This window comes from Emys orbicularis, chromosome 1 (genome assembly GCF_028017835.1).
Source record: "Emys orbicularis isolate rEmyOrb1 chromosome 1, rEmyOrb1.hap1, whole genome shotgun sequence".
Taxonomy (NCBI): domain Eukaryota; kingdom Metazoa; phylum Chordata; order Testudines; family Emydidae; genus Emys; species Emys orbicularis.
In genome coordinates, this window is record NC_088683.1 from 187,137,537 (window position 1) to 187,158,189 (window position 20,653).

Genomic DNA, 20,653 nt, shown 5'->3' on the forward strand with positions numbered 1-20,653 from the left:
AGATTGTATCTTGGGACTACACTCTGCCCTCGAGCTGAAGGATGCCTATTTCCATATCTCCATCTTCCAAGGTCACAGATGATTCCTCCATTTTGTGATGGGTGGGAGCCATTTCCAGTTCACAGCACTGCCGTTTGGCCTCTCGTCTGCCCTGAGGGTGTTTACAAAAGGTATCCCACCAGTCGCCGCTTACCTCATGCGTCGAGTGGTTCAGGTCTACCCATATCACGCGATTGGCTCATCAAGGGCAGACCTTGGGAATAGGTGCAAAGGAGCCTGAATCTGGTTCATTCCACCTGTCGTGACCTGGGCCTGTTGGTAAAAGAAAAGAAATCATCTGAAGGCTGGTGCAATGAATAGAGTTCATTGGGGCGGTTCTCGACTCCACACAAGCCAGAGCCTTCCTTCCAGAGGTGCGTTTCAAGGCCATATCAGACCTGATCTCCCATAGGGAAGGAAATAGACTTCTGGGAGGGAGGCTGGCTCATCTCATCAAAAGGGCTTTAAACTAGGAACTTGGGGGAGACGGTTGGGAGATGTCCAGTTGATCTCCACGCCAGATTCCAACACTGAAAATGAGGGCGAAGAGATAAGCACAGATATAGATAGGGGTAGGGAATTGGACATTAGAAGGAGGGGGCGGATGGACACTAGGGGGTCCGTACCAAAGTGCATAACTAATGGGAGAAAGGATAGACAGCATACGGTAAGATGTTTATACACCAATGCGAGAAGCCTAGGTAACAAAATGGAGGAACTGGAGCTCCTGGTCCAAGAAATAAAACCTGATATCGTAGGAATAACTGAAACATGGTGGAACTGTAGTCATGACTGGAGTACAGGTATCGAAGGGTATGTGCTGTTTAGGAATGACCGGAAAAAAGGTAAAGGTGGGGGTGTGGCACTGTATGTCAATAATGAACTAAAATGTAAAGAAATAATAAGTGATGGAATGGATAAGACAGAGTCTGTCTGGGCAATGATTACACTGGGTAAAAGAACTACTAGAGCCTCCCCTGAGATACTGCTTGGGGTGTGCTATAGACCGCCGGGATCTAGCCTGGATGCGGACAGAGAACTATTTAATGTTTTTAAGGAAATAAAAACTAATAAGAGCTGTGTGATCATGGGGGATTTTAACTTCCCGGACATAGATTGGGGAACAAATGCTAGTAACAATAATAGGGCTCAGATGTTCCTAGACGTGCTAGCAGATGAATTCCTTCAGCAAGTAGTAGCTGAACCGACGAGGGGGGATGCCATTTTAGATTTGGTGCTGGTGAGTAGTGAGGACCTAGTTGAGGAAATGGTAGTAGGGGACAACCTTGGCTCGAGTGACCATGAGCTAATTCGGTTTAAACTAAATGGAAGGATTAACAGAAATAAAACTGTGACTAAGGTTTACGATTTCAAAAAGGCCAACTTTAATAAATTAAGGCAACTACTTAGGGAAGTGGATTGGGCTAACATACTTAGAGAGCTAAAGGCAGATGAGGCCTGGGATTATTTCAAGCTGAAGTTGCACGAGCTGTCCGAGGCCTGTATCCCGAGAAAGGGGAAACGGTTAGTGGGCAGGAGAATTAGACCTAGCTGGATGAGCGGGCGTCTCAAAGGGGCGATTAAGAAAAAACAGAAAGCGTACAAAGAATGGAAAAGGGGGCAGATCGACAAGGAAACCTACCTTATTGAGGTCAGAGCATGTAGGGATGCGGTGAGAAAGGCCAAAAGCCGTGTAGAGTTGGACCTCGCGAGGGGAATTAAATCCAATAGTAAGAGGTTTTATAGCCATATAAATAGGAAGAAAACAAAGAAAGAGGAAGTGGGACCGCTGAAGCATGTAAATGGAGTGGAGATTAAGGATAATCTAGGCATGGCACAATATCTAAATGAATATTTTGCGTCAGTGTTTAATAAGGCTAACGAAGGGCTTAGGAATAGAGGGAGCGGGACAGAGGGGAATAAAGGAGGGGCGATTGACATTACAGTATCAGAGGTGGAAGCCAAACTTGACCAGCTAAATGGGACTAAATCGGGCGGACCGGATGATCTCCATCCTAGAATATTGAAGGAGCTGGCGCGAGAAATTGCAAGCCCCTTGGCGATAATGTTTAATAAATCTGTAAACTCGGGGGTGGTGCCGATGGACTGGAAAATAGCTAATGTGGTTCCTATTTTTAAGAAGGGGGAAAAAAGTGACCCGGGTAACTACAGACCTGTTAGTTTAACTTCTGTAGTATGCAAGGTCTTGGAAAAAATTTTGAAGGAAAAAGTAGTTAAGGACCTTGAGGTGAATGGCAATTGGGACAAATTACAACATGGGTTTACGAAAGGCAGATCGTGCCAAACCAACTTGATCTCCTTCTTTGAGAAAGTAACAGACCTTCTAGATAAAGGAAATGCGGTGGATCTAATTTACCTCGATTTTAGTAAAGCGTTTGATACTGTGCCGCACGAGGAATTATTGGTTAAATTGGAAAAGATGGGGATCGATATGAAATTCCAGAGGTGGATAATGAACTGGTTAAAGGGGAGACTGCAGCCGGTAGTACTGAAAGGTGAACTGTCGGGTTGGAGGGAGGTCACCAGTGGGGTTCCTCAAGGTTCGGTTTTGGGTCCGATTTTATTCAATCTATTCGTTACTGACCTCGGAACCGAATGTAGGAGTGGGCTGATAAAGTTTGCAGATGACACAAAGTTGGGAGGTATTGCCAATTCGGAGAAGGATCGGGATATTCTGCAGGGAGACTTGGATGACCTTGTAAATTGGAGTAAAAATAATAGGATGAGATTTAATAGTGAGAAGTGTAAGGTGATGCATTTAGGGATGACTAATAAGAATTTTAGTTATAAGTTAGGGACGCATAGGTTGGAAGTGACGGAGGAGGAGAAGGACCTCGGAGTCCTGGTTGATCGCAGGATGACTATGAGTCGGCAATGTGACGTGGCTGTGAAAAAAGCTAATGCGATTTTGGGATGCGTTAGGCGAGGTATTTCTAGTAGGGACAGGGAGGTGCTGCTTCCGTTATACAAGGCGCTGGTGAGACCTCATTTGGAGTACTGTGTGCAGTTCTGGTCTCCTATGTTTAAAAAGGATGAACTCAAACTGGAACGGGTACAGAGAAGGGCCACTAGGATGATCCGAGGAATGGAAAACCTTTCCTATGAAAGGAGACTCGAGGAGCTTGGTTTGTTTAGCCTAACCAAAAGAAGGCTGAGGGGGGATATGATTGCTCTCTTTAAATATATCAAAGGGATTAATACCAAGGAGGGAGAGGAATTATTTCAGCTCAGTACTAATGTGGACACGAGAACGAATGGATATAAACTGGCAGTGGGGAAGTTTAGGCTTGAAATTAGAAGAAGGTTTCTAACCGTCAGAGGGGTGAAATTTTGGAACAGCCTTCCGAGGGAAACGGTGGGGGCGAAAGACCTTTCTGGCTTCAAGATTAGGCTTGATAAGTTTATGGAGGGAATGGTTTGAAGGGATAACGTGGTTTTAGTCAATTAGGCATTAACGTGCCATCGCGGGTAAAATGAGGGTCCGGCTGTAGAATCTTGCCTGTATGCTCGGGGTACTGCTGATCGCCATATTTGGGGTCGGGAAGGAATTTTCCTCCAGGGTAGATTGGCAGAGGCCCTGGAGGTTTTTCGCCTTCCTCCGCAGCATAGGGCAGGGGTCGCAGGCTGGAAGATTCTGTTGCGGGTGGGTCAGCTTTTGTGGCCTGCATCGTGCGGGAGGTCAGACTAGATGACCATATTGGTCCCTTCTGACCTTAAAGTCTATGAGTCTATGAGTCTATGAGAAAAACTAGCCGCTCACCACTGCTCATACCTGCCTGTAGGGCCTGTTGGGCCACATGGCCGCATGTACATACATGATCCAGCATGCCCAGCTCCATCTCCGGCCAGAGCAAGTGCGGTTGGCGTTGGTCTACATCCCCAACAGACACAATCTAGACTGGGTGGTCATGGTGCCAGTTCACATCCGATCGTCCCCGGATTGGTGGTGGAGCCCCGAATCAGTGTTGGAGGAAGTTCCCTTCATGGCCACGGCCCCATGGCTGACCCTGGTTTCCAATGCCTCAGACCTGGGCTAGGGAGCTCACCTGGGCGAGCTCAGCACACAAGTCCACTGGTTGCGGGACGATCTGTCCCTCCACATAAACATCAAGGAGCTCAAAGCGGTTTGCCTGGCCTGCCAGGTTTTCCTGCTTCATGTGAAGGGCAAGGTGGTGCAAGTCCTGACAGATAATACCACAGCAATGTATTACATCAACAGGCAGGGAGGAGCCAGGTTGTCGGCCCTTTGCCACGAAGCTCTCCACCTGTGGGGCTTCTGTGTGTGGCATGTCGTCCATCTGGTGGCCACACATCTGCCTGGAGCCAAGAACATGGTAGCAGATCGCCTCAGCAGGACCTTCTCGTCTCGCCACGAGTGGTCGTTCCACCTGGAGGCGGTCACTGTGATCTTTCAGAGGTGGGGGAATCCCCAAGTGGATCTGTTCGCGTCCCATCCGAACTGGAAATGCCACGAGTTCTGCTCGTTCCAGGGATTAGACAGCGCATCCCCATCAGATGCCTTTCTGCTTCCATGGTGGGGGGCTCTGATGTACGCCTTCCCACCGGTGCCGCTAATCCACAAGGTCCTTCTGAAGATCAAACAGGACAAGGCGAAGGTGATACCAATAGCTCCTGCGTGACCATAGCAGCACTGGTTTGGCACGCTTATGGACCTTTCGGTAGCCGCTGCCTCTCTGGCCAGACCTGCTGTCCCAGAACCCCGGGAGTCTTCTGCATGCGAACCTGGCGGCGCTGCAGTTGACAGCGTGGCTTCTGCATGGCTAATTGCGGATGCACGGGAATGTTAGGCCTGGGTCCAACAGGTCTTGTTGGGTAATAGAAAGCTCTCTACCAGAGCAACCTGGCCAAGTGGAAGAGGTTCATGTGCTGGGCCTTGGACCGGGATATCCGGGCTGAGCAGGCCTCACTGCAGGCGATCCGGGACTGTCTTCTACACCTCAAACTCCAGGGGTTGTCCCAGTCATCAATCAAAGTCCACTTGGTTGCTGTTTCAGCCATCCACCCTCCATTCCAGGGCAGGTCGGTCTTTGCTCACGACATGACGGTCCAGTTTTTGAAAGGTCTGGAGCATCTCTATCCACACATCAGGGATCCCATCCCTCCCTGGGACCTGAATCTCATACTGTCACGGCTCATGGATAAGGCTGTGTATCTCTCACAGAGGTCACAGAAGTCACGGATTCTCTGACTTTCTGTGACTTCCATGACTTCTGCAGCGGCCGCTGCAGCTGGCTCCGGGACTGCCAAGCAACTCAGGCAGTGACTGCCCACTCGACTGAGATGCAGGCTTCATCAACAGCCTTCCTGGTCCAGGTGCCGATTCAGGATATCTGCAGGGCCGCCTCCTGTTCATCTACCCACACGTTTACATCTCATTATGTGCTCACCCAGCAAGCTTGAGACAGTGCTGGCAGAGCTGTGTTGCAAACTGCATGACCGTGAACTCTGAGCCCGCCACCAGGGATACTGCTTGTGAGTCACCTAGAATGGAATTGATGTGAGCAAACACTCGAAGAAGAAAAAACGGTTGCCTACCTTTCGTAACTGTTGTTCTTCGAGATGTGTTGCTCATGTCCATTCCATGACCTACTCTCCTACCCTTCTGTCGGAGTTGCCGGCAAGAAGGAACTGAGATGGCATAGGGCCGGCAGCCCCTAATATACCGACACATGAGTGCAGCACTCAAGAGTATGCTACAGCCGACCCTATGGGTACCGCCAAGGCAAAAATCTCTGACGGCTGCGCGCGTGGGCATGTGCACACCTAGAATGGAATGGACAAGAGCAACACATCTCGAAGAACAACAGTTACGAAAGGTAGGAAACCATTTTTTCATCCTAGTCAGTCAATTGCCCTCTGCTGAGAATGCTACCAACGTCAGCTATAGGTGTCAGTTATAGAGTGCTTTTGTGCGTGCATGTTTCCACACATTGTGGGGGAGTGGTAAGGTAGCTATTTGAAGAAGCAGAATTGATGGAAATATATTTTCAAGGGCACTTTCATCAATGTTGTTGTGAGACTGTCCTATTAGCTCTCAGGTTCCTAGGGGGACTGCCTGCAGCCTGTATTCAAACTTGCTGTACATCCAAAATGGCAGTATTGGCTCTAGCTTCTAACCATGTTCACTTTCATGTTGTTGTTATCATTTATGTAGCATCATTAGGTGGGCACAGTGCTTTACAGCTGGTCACTGTGATAGACGATAAACAGAAGATCTTCTGGCCTAGGAGCATGATTTCCATTGACTTCAATAGGCTTTGGATTGATTGGGCCCTAAAGTTACAAGTGGGTACAATACAGTGCAATGCATCACAACTCAAAGCAGTGCCATTTAGGCAATTAGAGTCTGAAGGTCATAAAAGTTGTAATGCTTCACAGAATAGGTGAGCTTCTGGTAGCTTTTTAATGGAAGAGAAGAAGGGCTCTGGATGTAAGATAATTAAAAGACTGAGCCAGGCCTAAATGGTGGCATGAAAGTGGCACATTTAATATATTGTTAAAGGTAGGCACAAGATTGCATCTTCAGTCATTGTAGATGTGAATGTATGCTGGGGATGGGCAGGGAGGCAGATAACACAAACATATTTTTGAAAGATGGTAAATAAGCTATTGCTATGAAAAAAATAGTGATTGAGATGATCGGAGACATATGGAAACGGTGTGGGGGTGGGAGAAATCATATCTAAACACAGGCACTGTGGTCTCTAGCCTAAATACAAACATTATCTTTTTTTTTAAGCACCTGTTTCTTACTGTCTTTGACAAAAGATTGGCCACTATCATTTTAGAAATGGCTCAGTGTTTTCGATGACACAGTGTCTTCGAGGGCTTCCATGCTATTAAAGCAATAGATTGATTGGCAAAATTTAGGCTTGGTAATCTCAATGGAGATGTAGCCATGGAAATGAGGGTTGAATTTTACCTTTGATTTTATTTCTCTGAGAATGTTAAGATGTGGGAGAACTGTATGCCCCACTGCATTAACCTGCACTTTTTTGTTTTACTAATAGCATGCTGTCATACAGTCTTTCCACAAATGCTTTCAAACTAATATCACTATGCTGTTGGCTGAATTTAGGTTAAGGAAAAACCATAAAAATGTAAATTTTAAAATAATAATAATATTGGCAGACTGTTGTGGATTATGAATTTCTGTAGAAATACCGCATGTATAGTTCTCAGTACTTCGCAGAAAGGAAAAAAAAACTTTTGATAGAAACATTTAGAAAGGTAGGCCTCAAGTCTGTGTTACCAACTGCACTTGAAGTAAAACCAGCATCTTTGGAGAAATAGAAATCATGAAATAATCTACCCCTCTGCAGTATAGTGTCATAAATGTTGAATGTGCACACTGAGTAATAGTGAACTTTATTAACTTTTTTTTAAACATTTTGCTTCAGGCTTGACATCTGTTAAAATACTTCAGTACCCACACGTTTACTTATTACACAAGCACCGCTAGGCACCCGGAACAGTTTATTAATGGAAGCTTTAAGAATTAAGTTGTTCTTTGGTTTGCTAACTGTAAAGATTTCATTTAGTTTGACCTCTTTTCATCTGTTCCTCAATTCCTTAAAAACTAAGCTAGATTTAGTAGTTAGCTCACAGAAAAGTGATGACAAGGACTATTCATCTTTTTCTCTTGTCCTTGTGATTGCAAATTAATGTGGAGACATTTCATTCTTCCTTGAATAGCTCTGGTTTTAAATGCACCTTTTTTTTTTAAATAAAAGCTTGTGACTATGGCTCTGTATTTTTGAATGTAGCTAAATTACACTGACTATGTGAAAAGGCCTCGCTGAAAGAAAACACAATAGAGTTCCTGAGATAAAGCCAGCTGTGCTACAAATGAAGCCTGCAATGGGCAAAAATGCTGAGAGGTTTTCCGGTTTTATTCAATGTCACATGCTTGGAAATAAATTGGCTTAATAAGAAGTGACAAACATACAGCCTACTCTAACTAATCCATTTGGGTCCCAAAGAAACTCTGTGAATTCTAAAAAGAGAATTCAAAAAAGACATCAGAACTGTCTGCAATGTAAAAATTATATTAAGCTGTTTGAGCACCTAAATCTCTTAGCCAGCACATTGTCTTTGTATGGCAGGTCTGCTAACCAAATTCCCATCCTAAGGTGTCTTTTAGTGAATATTCTATTGCATCTCTCATGTTTTTCTTGGAATCAAGAGGAAAATCTTAGCTTTTCTCTACCCGTCAAGCGTACAGAAACTATACGCCAACATTCAACAGAAGGGGGAGTATGTCCTATTGGGGAGAGTAGATGCTAGTGCACTACACTTGGATTAGAAGCCTTATTGATTCAATTAAGATTTATAGTGGCAGTGAGAGTGAAGTTTTCAAAGAGTGTTATTGTTCCATTGTTAACCTTTCCTGTTAAAGTCATGGGTTGAAAGGTAGAGAGGAGTTACAATGGAAGGGCTAGCTCGTGTAAATAAAGTAGGAGGGGAAAGGAATACACTCTGATTTTGTCTGTTTCTTCCTTTTCCACATTAGCAAAACAATATTGAATTACAGCTGTAATATATTGTAGTGCAGTTGTTATGATGAAGTGTGGGGCATTATTTGGTGAACATACACTAAAACAGTTATTTTGTAGTTCTCTATTGTTCCTTTATTGAATACTTAAGTGTTCCTATTAGTTCAGTGTAATGAGCATCTACTTACTGAACTGTAGATAAGATTCAAGTAAGATCCTGATAAGGCTTACTAAAGAATTTATCATTCTGTGTTTTGAAATGATTAATAGTGTAGGACTTTTGTTTATATTAGGATTTGCAGCAAAACATAAGATACTAATCTGAGGGTCATTCAGAGGCTAAACCACATTCTATTCCCCTCGTGAGTGTAGTAAAATGTTATAGTTTTCCAAAATGGTACCTGTGAAGACAAGCTTCTTTCTGAAATTTGGTTTTATTCTTATGTCATTATGACTGAACTACTGGGTTAGTTATTTGTTTTAAGTTCAGCTGTCTGCTTGATTTATACTAATGTGTACGTTTCCCTTTCTCTCTTCAGCTTAATAACCAATTTGTATTTTGTTTTGATTTTTCAGTCCCGTCTTTTACCTTCACACCAACAGGTATATATTTGCACTTTTCCCCCCTCCTTTGTTAGTTTGGCATGTATGTGTGGTACTGTTTCTGTTTTTCTGATATAACCAGCCCAGCTGTTCTGAAAACAAAATATTAAAACGAATTATTTCTATTGACAGGTATCATTGTAGTATTCTTTAAGATGAAGTAGTTTCCTTATTATTTTTCTTCCACATATTTTAGAGATTATTACTGCTATGTGTAGTTGAGGTTTTGTCCATTTGTGGATGTCATTTCATATCCTGCAAATTGACTGTGTATATAAGCCCACCCATAAACTTTGTGGTGTGACCTTTCAGTTCTCACAAGATAACATGGGCCCCAATCTTCTACAGGGATCCAATAGTGTTGACTCCCGCACTTAGAAAGTATCCCATTAACGTTAAAGGAGCTACTTATCGGGGTAGAGGGGGCAGAATTCCACACCAGTGGATCCTGACGCAGTATCAGGGTCCTGGTCACTACATGGAAGGAAACCTCCCAACAGCATCTATTGTATATGCTGCAGGGAGCAATGTCGGTGAATCAATCGGTGATGCTCTTTCCTCTAAATCAGTGTTGAACCAATGCTCCAGCATGATATTAGAAAGCATTATGTTGTAGGAGTTGCCAACTTTTTGGAAGAGGTGTAAAAGCAGTCTTTGGCCATGGTCATTAAAGATCTCAGAACATTTTGTTCATACTTATATTTACTTAATTCTGGTTTCCTAGCCAAATTTCAGCCTGGATAATTGCGTTTTGCCTCCCTAAATACCCCGGCCTCCCAGTATCAACTGGATATGCCTTTCTTTGCTTCCTGTCCTGAACTATAGTGTTGGCTGTACAATGCTAATACTGATCGTTAAAAGAGGTTGCATTTCATGTGGGGAATAAGGAAGGATTTGAGGTAATTTTCTTTCTTTTATTCTCTCTCTCTCTCTCTCTCTCTCTCTCTCTCTCTCTCTCTCTCTCTTTTGGAATTTATAAAATGTGCCCATCACACAAGCCCTGATCCAAAGCCCACTAAAGTCAATGGGAATCTTTCCAGTGACTACAATGGGCCTTAGATCAAGCCCATAGTCTTTGAGTGCAAGTGCCATGTTTACAACAAAGCATGCAATTTAATAACAGGTATTGAATAGATACTCAGCCAGCCATCAAACTGTGTATACTCCCCTCAGCCATCTCCCTCAGACAAAGACCTGCCTGAATACACAGGCCTTATACTATGACTTACATGAGTGGTGTGTTCTGAGACTTAATGAGTTAGGGCTACATTCTTAGCCTTTGTCTACACTGGCAAGTTTCTGCACAGTAAAGCAGCTTTCTGTGTTGTAACTCCCGAAGTGTACACACTGCCAAGCCACTTAGTGCACAGAAACTGCACAGTTGCAGCACTGTAAAAAAACCACCCCGAGGAGAGGCGTACAGCTTTCTACCCCAGGGGTACAGCGCCGCAGTGCCAGTATAGACACCCTGGTCGATTACAGCGCTGTGATTGGCCTCCAGGAGGTGTCCCACAATGCCTGTTCTCGCCTCTCTGGTCATAGGTTTGAACTCTACTGCCCTGCACTCAGGTGACCAACCGTGAGCCCTTCACCTTAAATTTCCTGTGAATTTTGAAAGTCCCCTTCCTGTTTGCTCGGTGATGCGTGCAGTGGTCTCAGCGCCTCTTTCCAGGTGATCATGCCTGCTTCAGGCTACAGGCAATCCCACTCTTGGAGCAATGCCAAACTTCTGGACTTCATCAGCATTTGGGGAGAGGAGGCTGTCCAGTCCCAGCTGCGCTCGAGCCATAGGAATTATGATACCTACAGACAGATTTCACGATGCATGACAGAAAGGGGCCATGACCGGGACACACTGCAGTGCAGGGTTAAAGTGAAGGAGCTGTGGAAGACCTACCACAAGGTGCAGGAGGCAAACCGCTGCTCCGGTGGTGCTCCCACGAGCTGCCGGTTCTACAAAGAGCTGGACATGATACTCGGTGGCGACCCCACCTCCACTGTGAAGGCCACTGTGGATACTTTGGTGGCTCGCATGCCAGTTGAGAGTGGACTGAGCCAGGAGGAGGAAATCTTGGATGAGGATGTGGAGTGGGGGGGACCCAGAAGCAGAGGACAACTCGGAGGTCAGAGATGCATGCAGCCAGGAGCTCTTTTCTACCGCAAAGGAGGCTAGCCAGTCACAGCTGCTGGAGCTTGGTGAAGCGGAAACAGGAGCGGAGGCTCCTGGTAAGTGGCTTTGATTTCGGGAATCGCTGAAGCGAGTTGCTGGGGGCAGGAGGGTTGCAGAAAGCAGACTTGTGTCTGTATGATGCTCATACCACCGCATGCCTAGTCTGAGCAGTGGATTGATAGGGTGTTGATTGACTCCCTCACTTCACAGGAATCTGCCTCAGAGATCTCCACGAAACTCTCATGGAGATAGGGGCAATCTGCTGACGCAGGTTCTTCAGCAGAGCTGCTTTGTTTCTTGCCCCATTAAGGATAACTTTCCTGCGCCACTCTGCCATTGGTGGGGGGCGGGGAACCATTGCTGCACACAGGCGAGCCGCATAAAGGCCAGGCGGAAGCTGCAGTTTTGGAGAAGACCCTCCCCTGATTCCCTGCTCACCCTCAGCAGCAAGGTAACTTCCATAATGAACACAGCCTGTGGAAAATGTGGGGACAGTAATGACTATAAGGCTCCCTCTACAGTGCTGGCTCTTCCCAAGAGCCACATGCCCAGTGTACAGCACGTTCCTGGAACACTGATTTCCCCTGCCCCTGTGGTTACTCTTCATTTTGGGGGTCTTGTGGCTCATGTGTGCTTGCCTAGAGTCAGCCAGTTAGTGATGGGTATGTGAATAGCGGCTGTGTTTTAAATCACTGAATCAGTGGTCTGTGTGTTGCAAACAATACTGCTTTGGTAAAATGTTGCATTTTGGCTTCATACATATGATCTTGGGAGCCCAGCCTCCCTTTTTATCACCGATTGAACGGCTGCGCAGAATTAGAGAGCAGCCACGAAGAACTAAAAAGGACTTCCTGCGTGATGTCATTATGCACTCTGTGGCCGAAAAACAGGAATTGAAGGAGTGGCAGGACAGCAAGAAGAGGGACTGACAGGAGAACGCAGTGCACCAGAATGAAGCCACAGAGCGGCTCTTAAACGTTATGGAGCACCAAGCGGACATTCTCCAGGTGCTACTAGCACTGAAAACCGAGCAGCTCCGCGCCCTTCCACCCCTGTAGCCACTGTCACAAAAATCTTTCCCATGCGCCCCCCAGACACCACCAAACACTCTTATCAAACTTCTGGCTCCAGTCTGTACCCACTGCATTCCACTCCTCCTCCATCACAGTCTAGCACTGCGCACTCCCAGTATCCACTGCACTCAACACCCGTCCCTCTGCAGTTTAGCCCTGCTGAAGTACAATACCCACTGCATTGTATTCGAAAGGAGAAGGTTGGATATGATACCTGGACATACAAAAATCTTTAACCGTCCCAGGACTCCACATCCTCCTGGGACCCTACCTTCCCCCATCCCCCTTGCTGCTGATGTGTGTTTTTTCTTTGTCTCTCTCCTCCAGTTCTTGTTTTAAAATAAAATAATGGTTTTGATTTGAAAGCAATCTATATTCCATTAATAGAAAGCAAACAGAGCCCTGCAAAGTAACAGGCATTTTTCTTAAACCTCCATAGTGCATCATCTGCACTAGTCACAATCACCTCCTAGCATTACAAGCACTGCATTTCCGAGCATAGCAACAAATATTAGTAGCTTTCAGCTTCAAATTGCTGCCTCAAGGCATCCCTGATCCTTATGGCCGCACGCTGCGCCCCTCTAATAGCCCTGATCTCTGGTTGTTCAAATTCAGCCTCAGCGGTCCAGCCCTGAGTGAAGCTTTCACCCTTCCCTTCACAAATATTATGGAGTGTACAGATGCGTCTATAAGCATAGGAATATTGTCATTGGCCCAGTCCAGCCTCCCATATAAGCAGCGCCAGCGGACCTTTAAACGGCCAAAAGCACACTCAACAGTCATTCTGCACTTGCTCAGCCTGTTGTTGAACCGCTCCTTGCTGTTGCTGTTAAGATGCCCCAAATATGGCTTCATAAGCCATGGCATTAAAGGGTAAGTGGGGTCTCCCAGGATCACAATGGGCATTTCAACTTCACCTACGGTGATCTTCTGGTCCGAGAAGAAAGTCCCTGCTTGCAGCTTCCTGAACAGGCCAGTGTTCTGAAAGATGCGCGCTTCATGCACCTTTCCAGAACAGCCTGCGTTAATGTCCGTGAAACACCCACAGTGATCTACAAGCGTCTGGCAAACCATTAAGAAATACCCCTTCAGATGAATGTACTCGGTGGCTAGGTGGTCTGGTGGTAGAATTGGAATATGCATGCCATCTATCGCCCGTCCACAGTTAGGGAAGCCCATTTGTGCAAAGCCATCCACAATGTCACGCACTTTGCCCAGAGTCACGATCTTTCAGAGCAGGATGTGATTAATGGCCCTGCACACTTCCGTCAACACAAGTCCAACGGTCGACTTTCCCACTCCCGACTGGTTAGCGACCGACAGGTAGCAGTCTGGAGTAACAAGCTTCCACAGTGCAATCGCCACGTGCTTCTCCAATGGCAGGGCAGCTCTCATTCTTGTGTCCTTGCGCCTCAGGGCTGGGGCAAGCTCATCACGCAGTCCCATGAATGTGACTTTCCTCATCCAAAAGTTCTGCAGCCACTGCTCGTCATCCCAGACGTGCATGACGATGTGATCTCACCACTCAGTGCTTGTTTCCTGAGCCTGAAAGCTGCATTCCACTGTGGTCAGCACCTCTGTGAATGCCACAAGCAATCTCGTGTCGTAGCTACTACGCATGGCGAGATCAATGTCGATCTGCTATTGCCTTTGTAGTTTAAGGAATAACTCCACTGCCACTCGTGATGTGTTAGTGAGAGCGAGCAGCATATTGGTCAACAGTGCGGGATCCATTCCTGCAGACCGAAGAGGCAGAGCACGCAGTACACAAACCATTGAAAGATGGTGCCCAATGCGGACGGAAGTACAGGGATTGCTGGGATGCAAAGCAATTCATCATGGGGCATTGGGACGGGACCCAGGATGCCCCGCAATCCCCCTCCACCTTCCCACAACTCTTAGCGGCAGAAGAGGAAGAGATATTCTGTGGGATAGCTGCCCAGAGTTCACCGCTCCGAATACCACTGCAAGTGCCACAAGTGTGAACATGGTATTGTGCAGGCAGCTGACAGTGTGAACACACAACAGCGATTTCCCTTCAGAGCTCTCTGAGCGGCGCTGTAACTCTGCCAGTGTAGACATACCCTTAGTCACATTGAGTAGTATCTTACATCACGTCTAGTCCCACTGATTTCGCTCACTACTCAATGCGAGGCTAGAACCTGGCCCTTAATGTTTGTGCAGTCCTTGGACATCCAGAGTGGAAACACATGCAAATTATTATTATTTAATTAGCTTTACATACAATTTCTAGCACAATCACAGTGCAACATGCTACTGAAACTCTATGGTGTGTTTTAGCTTAACTGATAGACATTTTTGCAGTTAGAAATCTAGACATTAAAAGAAAATAGAACATATGGGTATTGCAAGTCATAGCTGCAAATTCAATAACATAAGGAATTTAGAAGAAGAAAACTGAAATACACAATGTAAAAGATTTTAAAAAATCTTTCTTTTTTCCATACATTAGATTCCCAATGGTTAGTTCTATTCCGTTTAAATGGTAACAGGCCTTTTTCTGTAGCATTACCTTTAGTAAAAGACTTACCTGTAGCATTGCCTGCTAAGGTTTTAATCCTGTTGTTGTAATCACTGCAAGCATTTATCTCTCCCTCGCAGACTCCCAGCTTGGAGTTCTTTTAAAGAGCAGAATTTGGCTGCTTTTTTAAACACATTCCTAGTTAAGAAATGCATAGCTGTAGAATCCATCAGCATTTGCAGCGAAGCTAATCTCCTTAACCCTTTGCCTAACCCACTGCAAACTTAAAAATGGCAAATGTATAGCTCTTCAAACTATTGGTTTATGCCTCTTAAAAACTAACTTTTAACCATGATGCTTTCTGGAAAATACATGCTATTCATATCAACACATATTTTAAAAAATGAATCTGTATGCATGCTGACTATATTCCTGTTTATTCTTAGTAAGTGTTAGCACAAAAATTTCCTGCTAATTTCAAACCAGTCAGACAAACTGATTTATTTATTACAATTAATAAATTAAAATTTGAGATCTAAAAAAGTATTAGAAAAAATCCAATTGTAAAATTTTAGAAAATAATACATTTATAAGGATTTTTTAAATATGCATGATGCATAAGTAGAATATGGTGTCTATCAGTAAAACATCACACTCCGTTTGGCTTTTTATAAGGATGGATATCTGAAAATCACACAGAGCTTTAGTACACTATTAATGTGTAAATACAACATGAGATTTTGCAGTAGGTTGTGATATAATGAACCATCATTTACACTGGAAATAATGTCTGTGCTGCAAAATCTTGGTACCTGTTTAATGTTATCAAGATGATGATAATGTACAATAAAGCTTTAACATCTTTAGCATCATCTACTCATTCATGAAATAAACAAAGTGACATAAATTCTTCCCTAGAGTAACTTCTTTGAAGTCAGTAAAGTTACATGAGGGTTTAATTTAGCCTGTAGCATTACTCCATTCTTTTCTGTGTGTGTGTGATATAAAGCTTTTGGGGGACTTAAAGTAACACCAGTCAGGTGACCCATGTATAGTGTATGGATTTGTAAATGAAGGAATGACTGTTGAAAGAGTAAGACTCAGTATTAAAACTTAACCAATCAAAATTTAGAGATTCGTAAGAAGGAAACAAAAAGAGATGTTTACAAAGTCCAAAATGACTATTACATTATTTGCTGTTTTTATCTCTTCATATTTTAGTGACCTATCAGAGAGGAGGAGAAGCTGTAAGCAGTGGAGGCAGGTAATGACATGGTTTATTTTGCAGACTATAAGTTGGATGTAAATACATTTAGATACATTGAGTACATTTATAGGTGCTGGTATAATGCAATACACTAGGCATATAGGTCACTGATTTTACAGATTTCACTGAGAAAATATATGGCTTTTGAAATGTAGCTTTTGGTTCATTTTCAAAATTGAAGCTTAACATTTTCAGTTGAGTTTCTTTGCTGATCTGTAGAAAAATACACCCAAAAACAAACAGCAGAGGGAGCACTTTGACTTCAAAATACAAGGTTTACTGATTTAGCAGATGATTAAGGGAGTTAAAGTAATTAAACTGTGGCATTTATGAAGATTAAGAAATATAGCTGGTTCACAGATACTACAAAAGAAAAAAAAACATTCATGGGGAAAAACTTGCTGAAGACAGCAGCACACAAGGTGATTGTATTTAATCTTGCAGTGAATTGCAAAACAGTTAAATCATCACTTGTGAGAGAGAGAGAGAATTACATTAAAGAAATAAAGAGAAATGGGTAGCTTATTAATAAATAGTTCTTTGCTCTCAGAACCTAGTTCAGTTCCAGATTGAGGACACAACTGTAATGTGTTTGCACGTTTTAGTTTATTGCCTAATGAATGTCAATGGAACACACAATAACCCCAATTTCCTGCTATGTTTCTTCAGAGGACAGAGCAGCAGTGATGGCAGAGAGGCATGTCATGCATGTGTCACTTCAATAGCACAGCTTGTTGTTAAATCACGCTCAAGCACACCTTTTCTCAGCATTAGACTCAAGGTATTGGCACAGTAAGGTAGCGAGCCTTTAAATCTCAACAAACATCTAGATAAATACATTCCTACCCCTTCCCCTCCCTTCTGCCCTGGGCACTGCCCTGTAGTCCTTACCTTGCAAGAATGTACCAAACTCTGATAGAGATAAAGATTAGACATATGAAGACATGAAGATTAACATTCAGTTTTCTAATATTTTTGAATTGACAAGCCTGTAAATAACTATAGGCCAGATTGTGTGCTGCCCTTGCAGAGGGGTCCTCTCTTTTCCCTTGCATGACTGTTCAACACAATAGCAGTCCTTCCCCTCCCTATGCTAATAAATGTTATTGCCTCTATAGAGCAAGGTAGCTAAAGAGCAGTGGGGAAGAGGCAAGGCAATGACTCTTCTCCCTTCTGTACTGGCCTGCAGAGCTGACCTGGCACATCAGAGACTATTCTGCACAAGCGGCACTGAGGAACTGTGTTTCTGTATCATGTACAGTCTCCCTGATGCTCCTGCTGGAGCAGTGTGGCTCTGTGCTGCCCCAGTTTTGTAGCTAAATGCCATAACCTAAAATCTCCCTCATAAAAACTTTCCCCTTTTAGGGCTAGAATTGCATCATACGTATTTTGAAAAATATATTTTCACCTCATCAGTTCAGATTTTACAAGTGATCGAGCCAGGAAATATTGCCTGTGCCATATGTTCATTTCTTTTGCTCACCTGAGCATATAGTATGTTGCACAATACTTTGGAGCACAGGAAACACATTTGATCAACTTTTGAAGCAGTGTAGTTTCTGGCATAAAATCTTTACTCTGAATTCCAAACCTTCAAGCTCAGACTCCCACTTTCCCTGCATAAAATATATTTGTAAGGTTTTTGGGAGGCTCAGCATCCTCCCCCATTTTACATACTGTATAAAAGGTGCTGTCTTCTAACATTCAGAAATAAACGTAACTCATAGTGAAGTATTTCAAAATAGCATCCACTTCTGTGGATCTGGTAATGCTGTGGATAATATTCACTGTCCTTGCACAAAGCTCAAGTAATTGTTTCTCTGCAAAGGTTGAGGAGTATGGAATTCATCCACCCAGCCAGTGGGCGAGCTGTGGGGTTGACACATAAACTTTTCCTGGTCACTATTCCAGCCAGTGGGCTTGAGTAGCGGCTTCTATTACCATATACCTTGGTACACGGTATTTCTGAAACCTGGATTGACATTACAATCGCTCCACCCACTTTCCTCCCGGTTGGCATGAGTGAAGTGTAGACTTCCCCTCTGCAGTATTCAGAAACTTCAGAGACAAAAGGAGAGGCTTTTTTGGCTGTTCCAACCACAGCTCCCATACAGAGACCCTTCTTAGGACTTGAAAGGTTCAGAGAGTCTTACCTCATCCTTGTGTACCCAGGGTGATTTTCAGTCTATATGCAGAGCACTAGGTAAGCCATGGACAGGAATGACAAATCAGCTGCACTGCCCAAAAAACTAAATAACAGCACATTTATTTCATATTTACAAAGAAAATAAATCCATAAAAATATGTTTGCCTAGTACATGTGCACTGGTTTGTCTGATAGTAAGTCATGCCTCATCAACTCATATGCTAAATTGTCAGATGGCGCATACAGCATAGAAATAAATATATATTTAGCAGATTAATATTTTAATGCTGTTCTAGGAATCAGACTTAAGCCCATGGCACTGGCAGACTGGTTACCCCATAACCAACTGCTGGTGCAGTTTGCAGTCTCAGTTTCCAGTTTAAAGGGATTAACATATTTTAGTTGAAAAAGCATTATATCCAATATTTTCACAATAGATATCTATTTTTTCTGGACTCAGCGACTAACTTTTGTGCTGTTTACAATGGTAGCCCTTAAAATTTGCCCATTATGCCTGTGTTAAATAGATATGTTCCTTTTGTTTCTGAAGTCTTCCCCTCTAGTTCTGTATACCTACCTACTGTAGGAAATAATTCAAACACAGCAATGGCTGAGATTACCTAACTTCAAATACTTATTTAGTTATCAGAAGCAATTGTCAGGTTTTTAGGGGTTACTACTGTATGTGAAGCTTTGTAATATGCACAATGTTGTCAGTGGAAAAAACAGTATGTGGGCTGGAGATTCAACAAAACATTCATCAAAGTTTATTTAGTCTCACTAGAAAACCTGCAATAACTTGGAAACCATGCAGCTGGAATACAAATCTTTTAGCTGATGACATGATATATCATCCAGTATTCAGCCAACATTCAGCAATGCAGACTTGTGATTTTCAAAGGTGCTGAGCATTCACGATTCCTATGGACTTCAGTAGGAGCTACTTGTGTTCCACAATTTTTGTGAAAAAAGTTTTGGTTTTTGAGAAATTTTCCAATTTTTCAATCAGAACCCTCCTTATTTGTCATTGTTGTTTTCCCTCCTTCCTCTTCCTTTTTTTTTCTTCAACAACCCCCCACTTGTTTTTGGCTCCCCCACCCATTTTTTCCATGTTGCCACTGAAAATTGGGGAAAAATTGAAAAACACTACAGTTCAGTTTTCAGATTTTTGATGAAAAATCAGAAAATTTAATAAAATTCTAAATTTTCCACAGAAACATTCTTACCCTTTCTCAACAAGGCCTACTGTTTGTTAATACCCATATGATGATCAAAACATTGTGTTGGTTTCTTTCTACCTTACCAAAGAATATCAACATTTTATGGAGATGTCTGGGAGTCATTACATATACCAATTCTTCTTCTTCTTTTGTATGGCAAGACAAGTGATTAGCAATGTTCAAAGAACTAAGTCCAGATTAGTGGACATATACCAATTAAAATATATTTTATAAGAGATGTGATAAGTATGAATTGCCTAAACCTTTACTATTCATAGTACAAACTTTTTTATGTTAGACAGCCTTTTGAGAAGATCATAGGAATCAGTTTAATAACACTGTTGCTTAATTTATGAAATTACCATACTTTGTTTTTTTTAAAGACCAGGACTTCTAAACATCAGTGAACCTGCCCCTCAACCATGGCTAGCAGATACATGGCCCAACACTGGTAACAACCACAATGACTGCCCCATCAACTGCTGCACCTCAGCCAATGGAAACAGTGATAGCAACCTCACAACGTACAGTCGACCAGGTTAGATACTTTTACTAGTTAACAAGAGGCCTATTTTACACTGAATTCTTACAACCAGTCTCATTCATACTTCTACAGAGTTAGTTTTAATCCCTTATCATGCATGTTGTAGCAGACTGTGTCCAGAATTTCATCAAACTGAGGATAGGCCATAAAATGTTATGTGTTGGTGTGACAGCTATAGTATTTGGCCCAGAGGTTGATACTGGGGACCTCCAGAGATAAAAGCATGAGGTGCTACGCTTTGAGCTAAAGAGCCAAGACTCTGTAGTTAGAGGCAGTAACAACTTGTATTGGCATGGAGGAGGACCTGTTTTCACCAGTAGATTACAATACCACATATAATTTAAACTTTGTGTTATGTGCCAGCATAGTTCGGAGCTCCTACTTCATTCTGTACAGCTGCAGCTGCTAAACTTGGGTTGGCTGATTCTCAAGATGGTTTTATTAGCCCAGTTCCTCTTGCTGCTACTGTCACGTTTACCCACCAAGGTGTCTCTCCATTATGGTGCCCACAGAATCACTGCACCTTAAACACAAGCTAAATGGGTCTATTAATTGATACAAACCTGGTTTAG

At 43.4% G+C, this 20,653-nt stretch overlaps 1 protein-coding gene across 1 annotated transcript in view; it reads left to right on the top strand.

Annotated features, from left to right (window-relative positions):
- Positions 1–20,653, top strand: part of ROBO1 (roundabout guidance receptor 1) — a gene marked incomplete at its 5' end in the record, with an annotated part of 534,368 nt that overhangs the window by 474,922 nt on the left and 38,793 nt on the right. Inside the window, 3 exons of the mRNA XM_065420893.1 lie at positions 9,153–9,179; positions 16,126–16,168; positions 19,921–20,075. Of these exons, the coding sequence (XP_065276965.1) occupies positions 9,153–9,179; positions 16,126–16,168; positions 19,921–20,075 (225 nt within the window). The remainder of the gene's footprint in view (positions 1–9,152; positions 9,180–16,125; positions 16,169–19,920; positions 20,076–20,653) is intronic.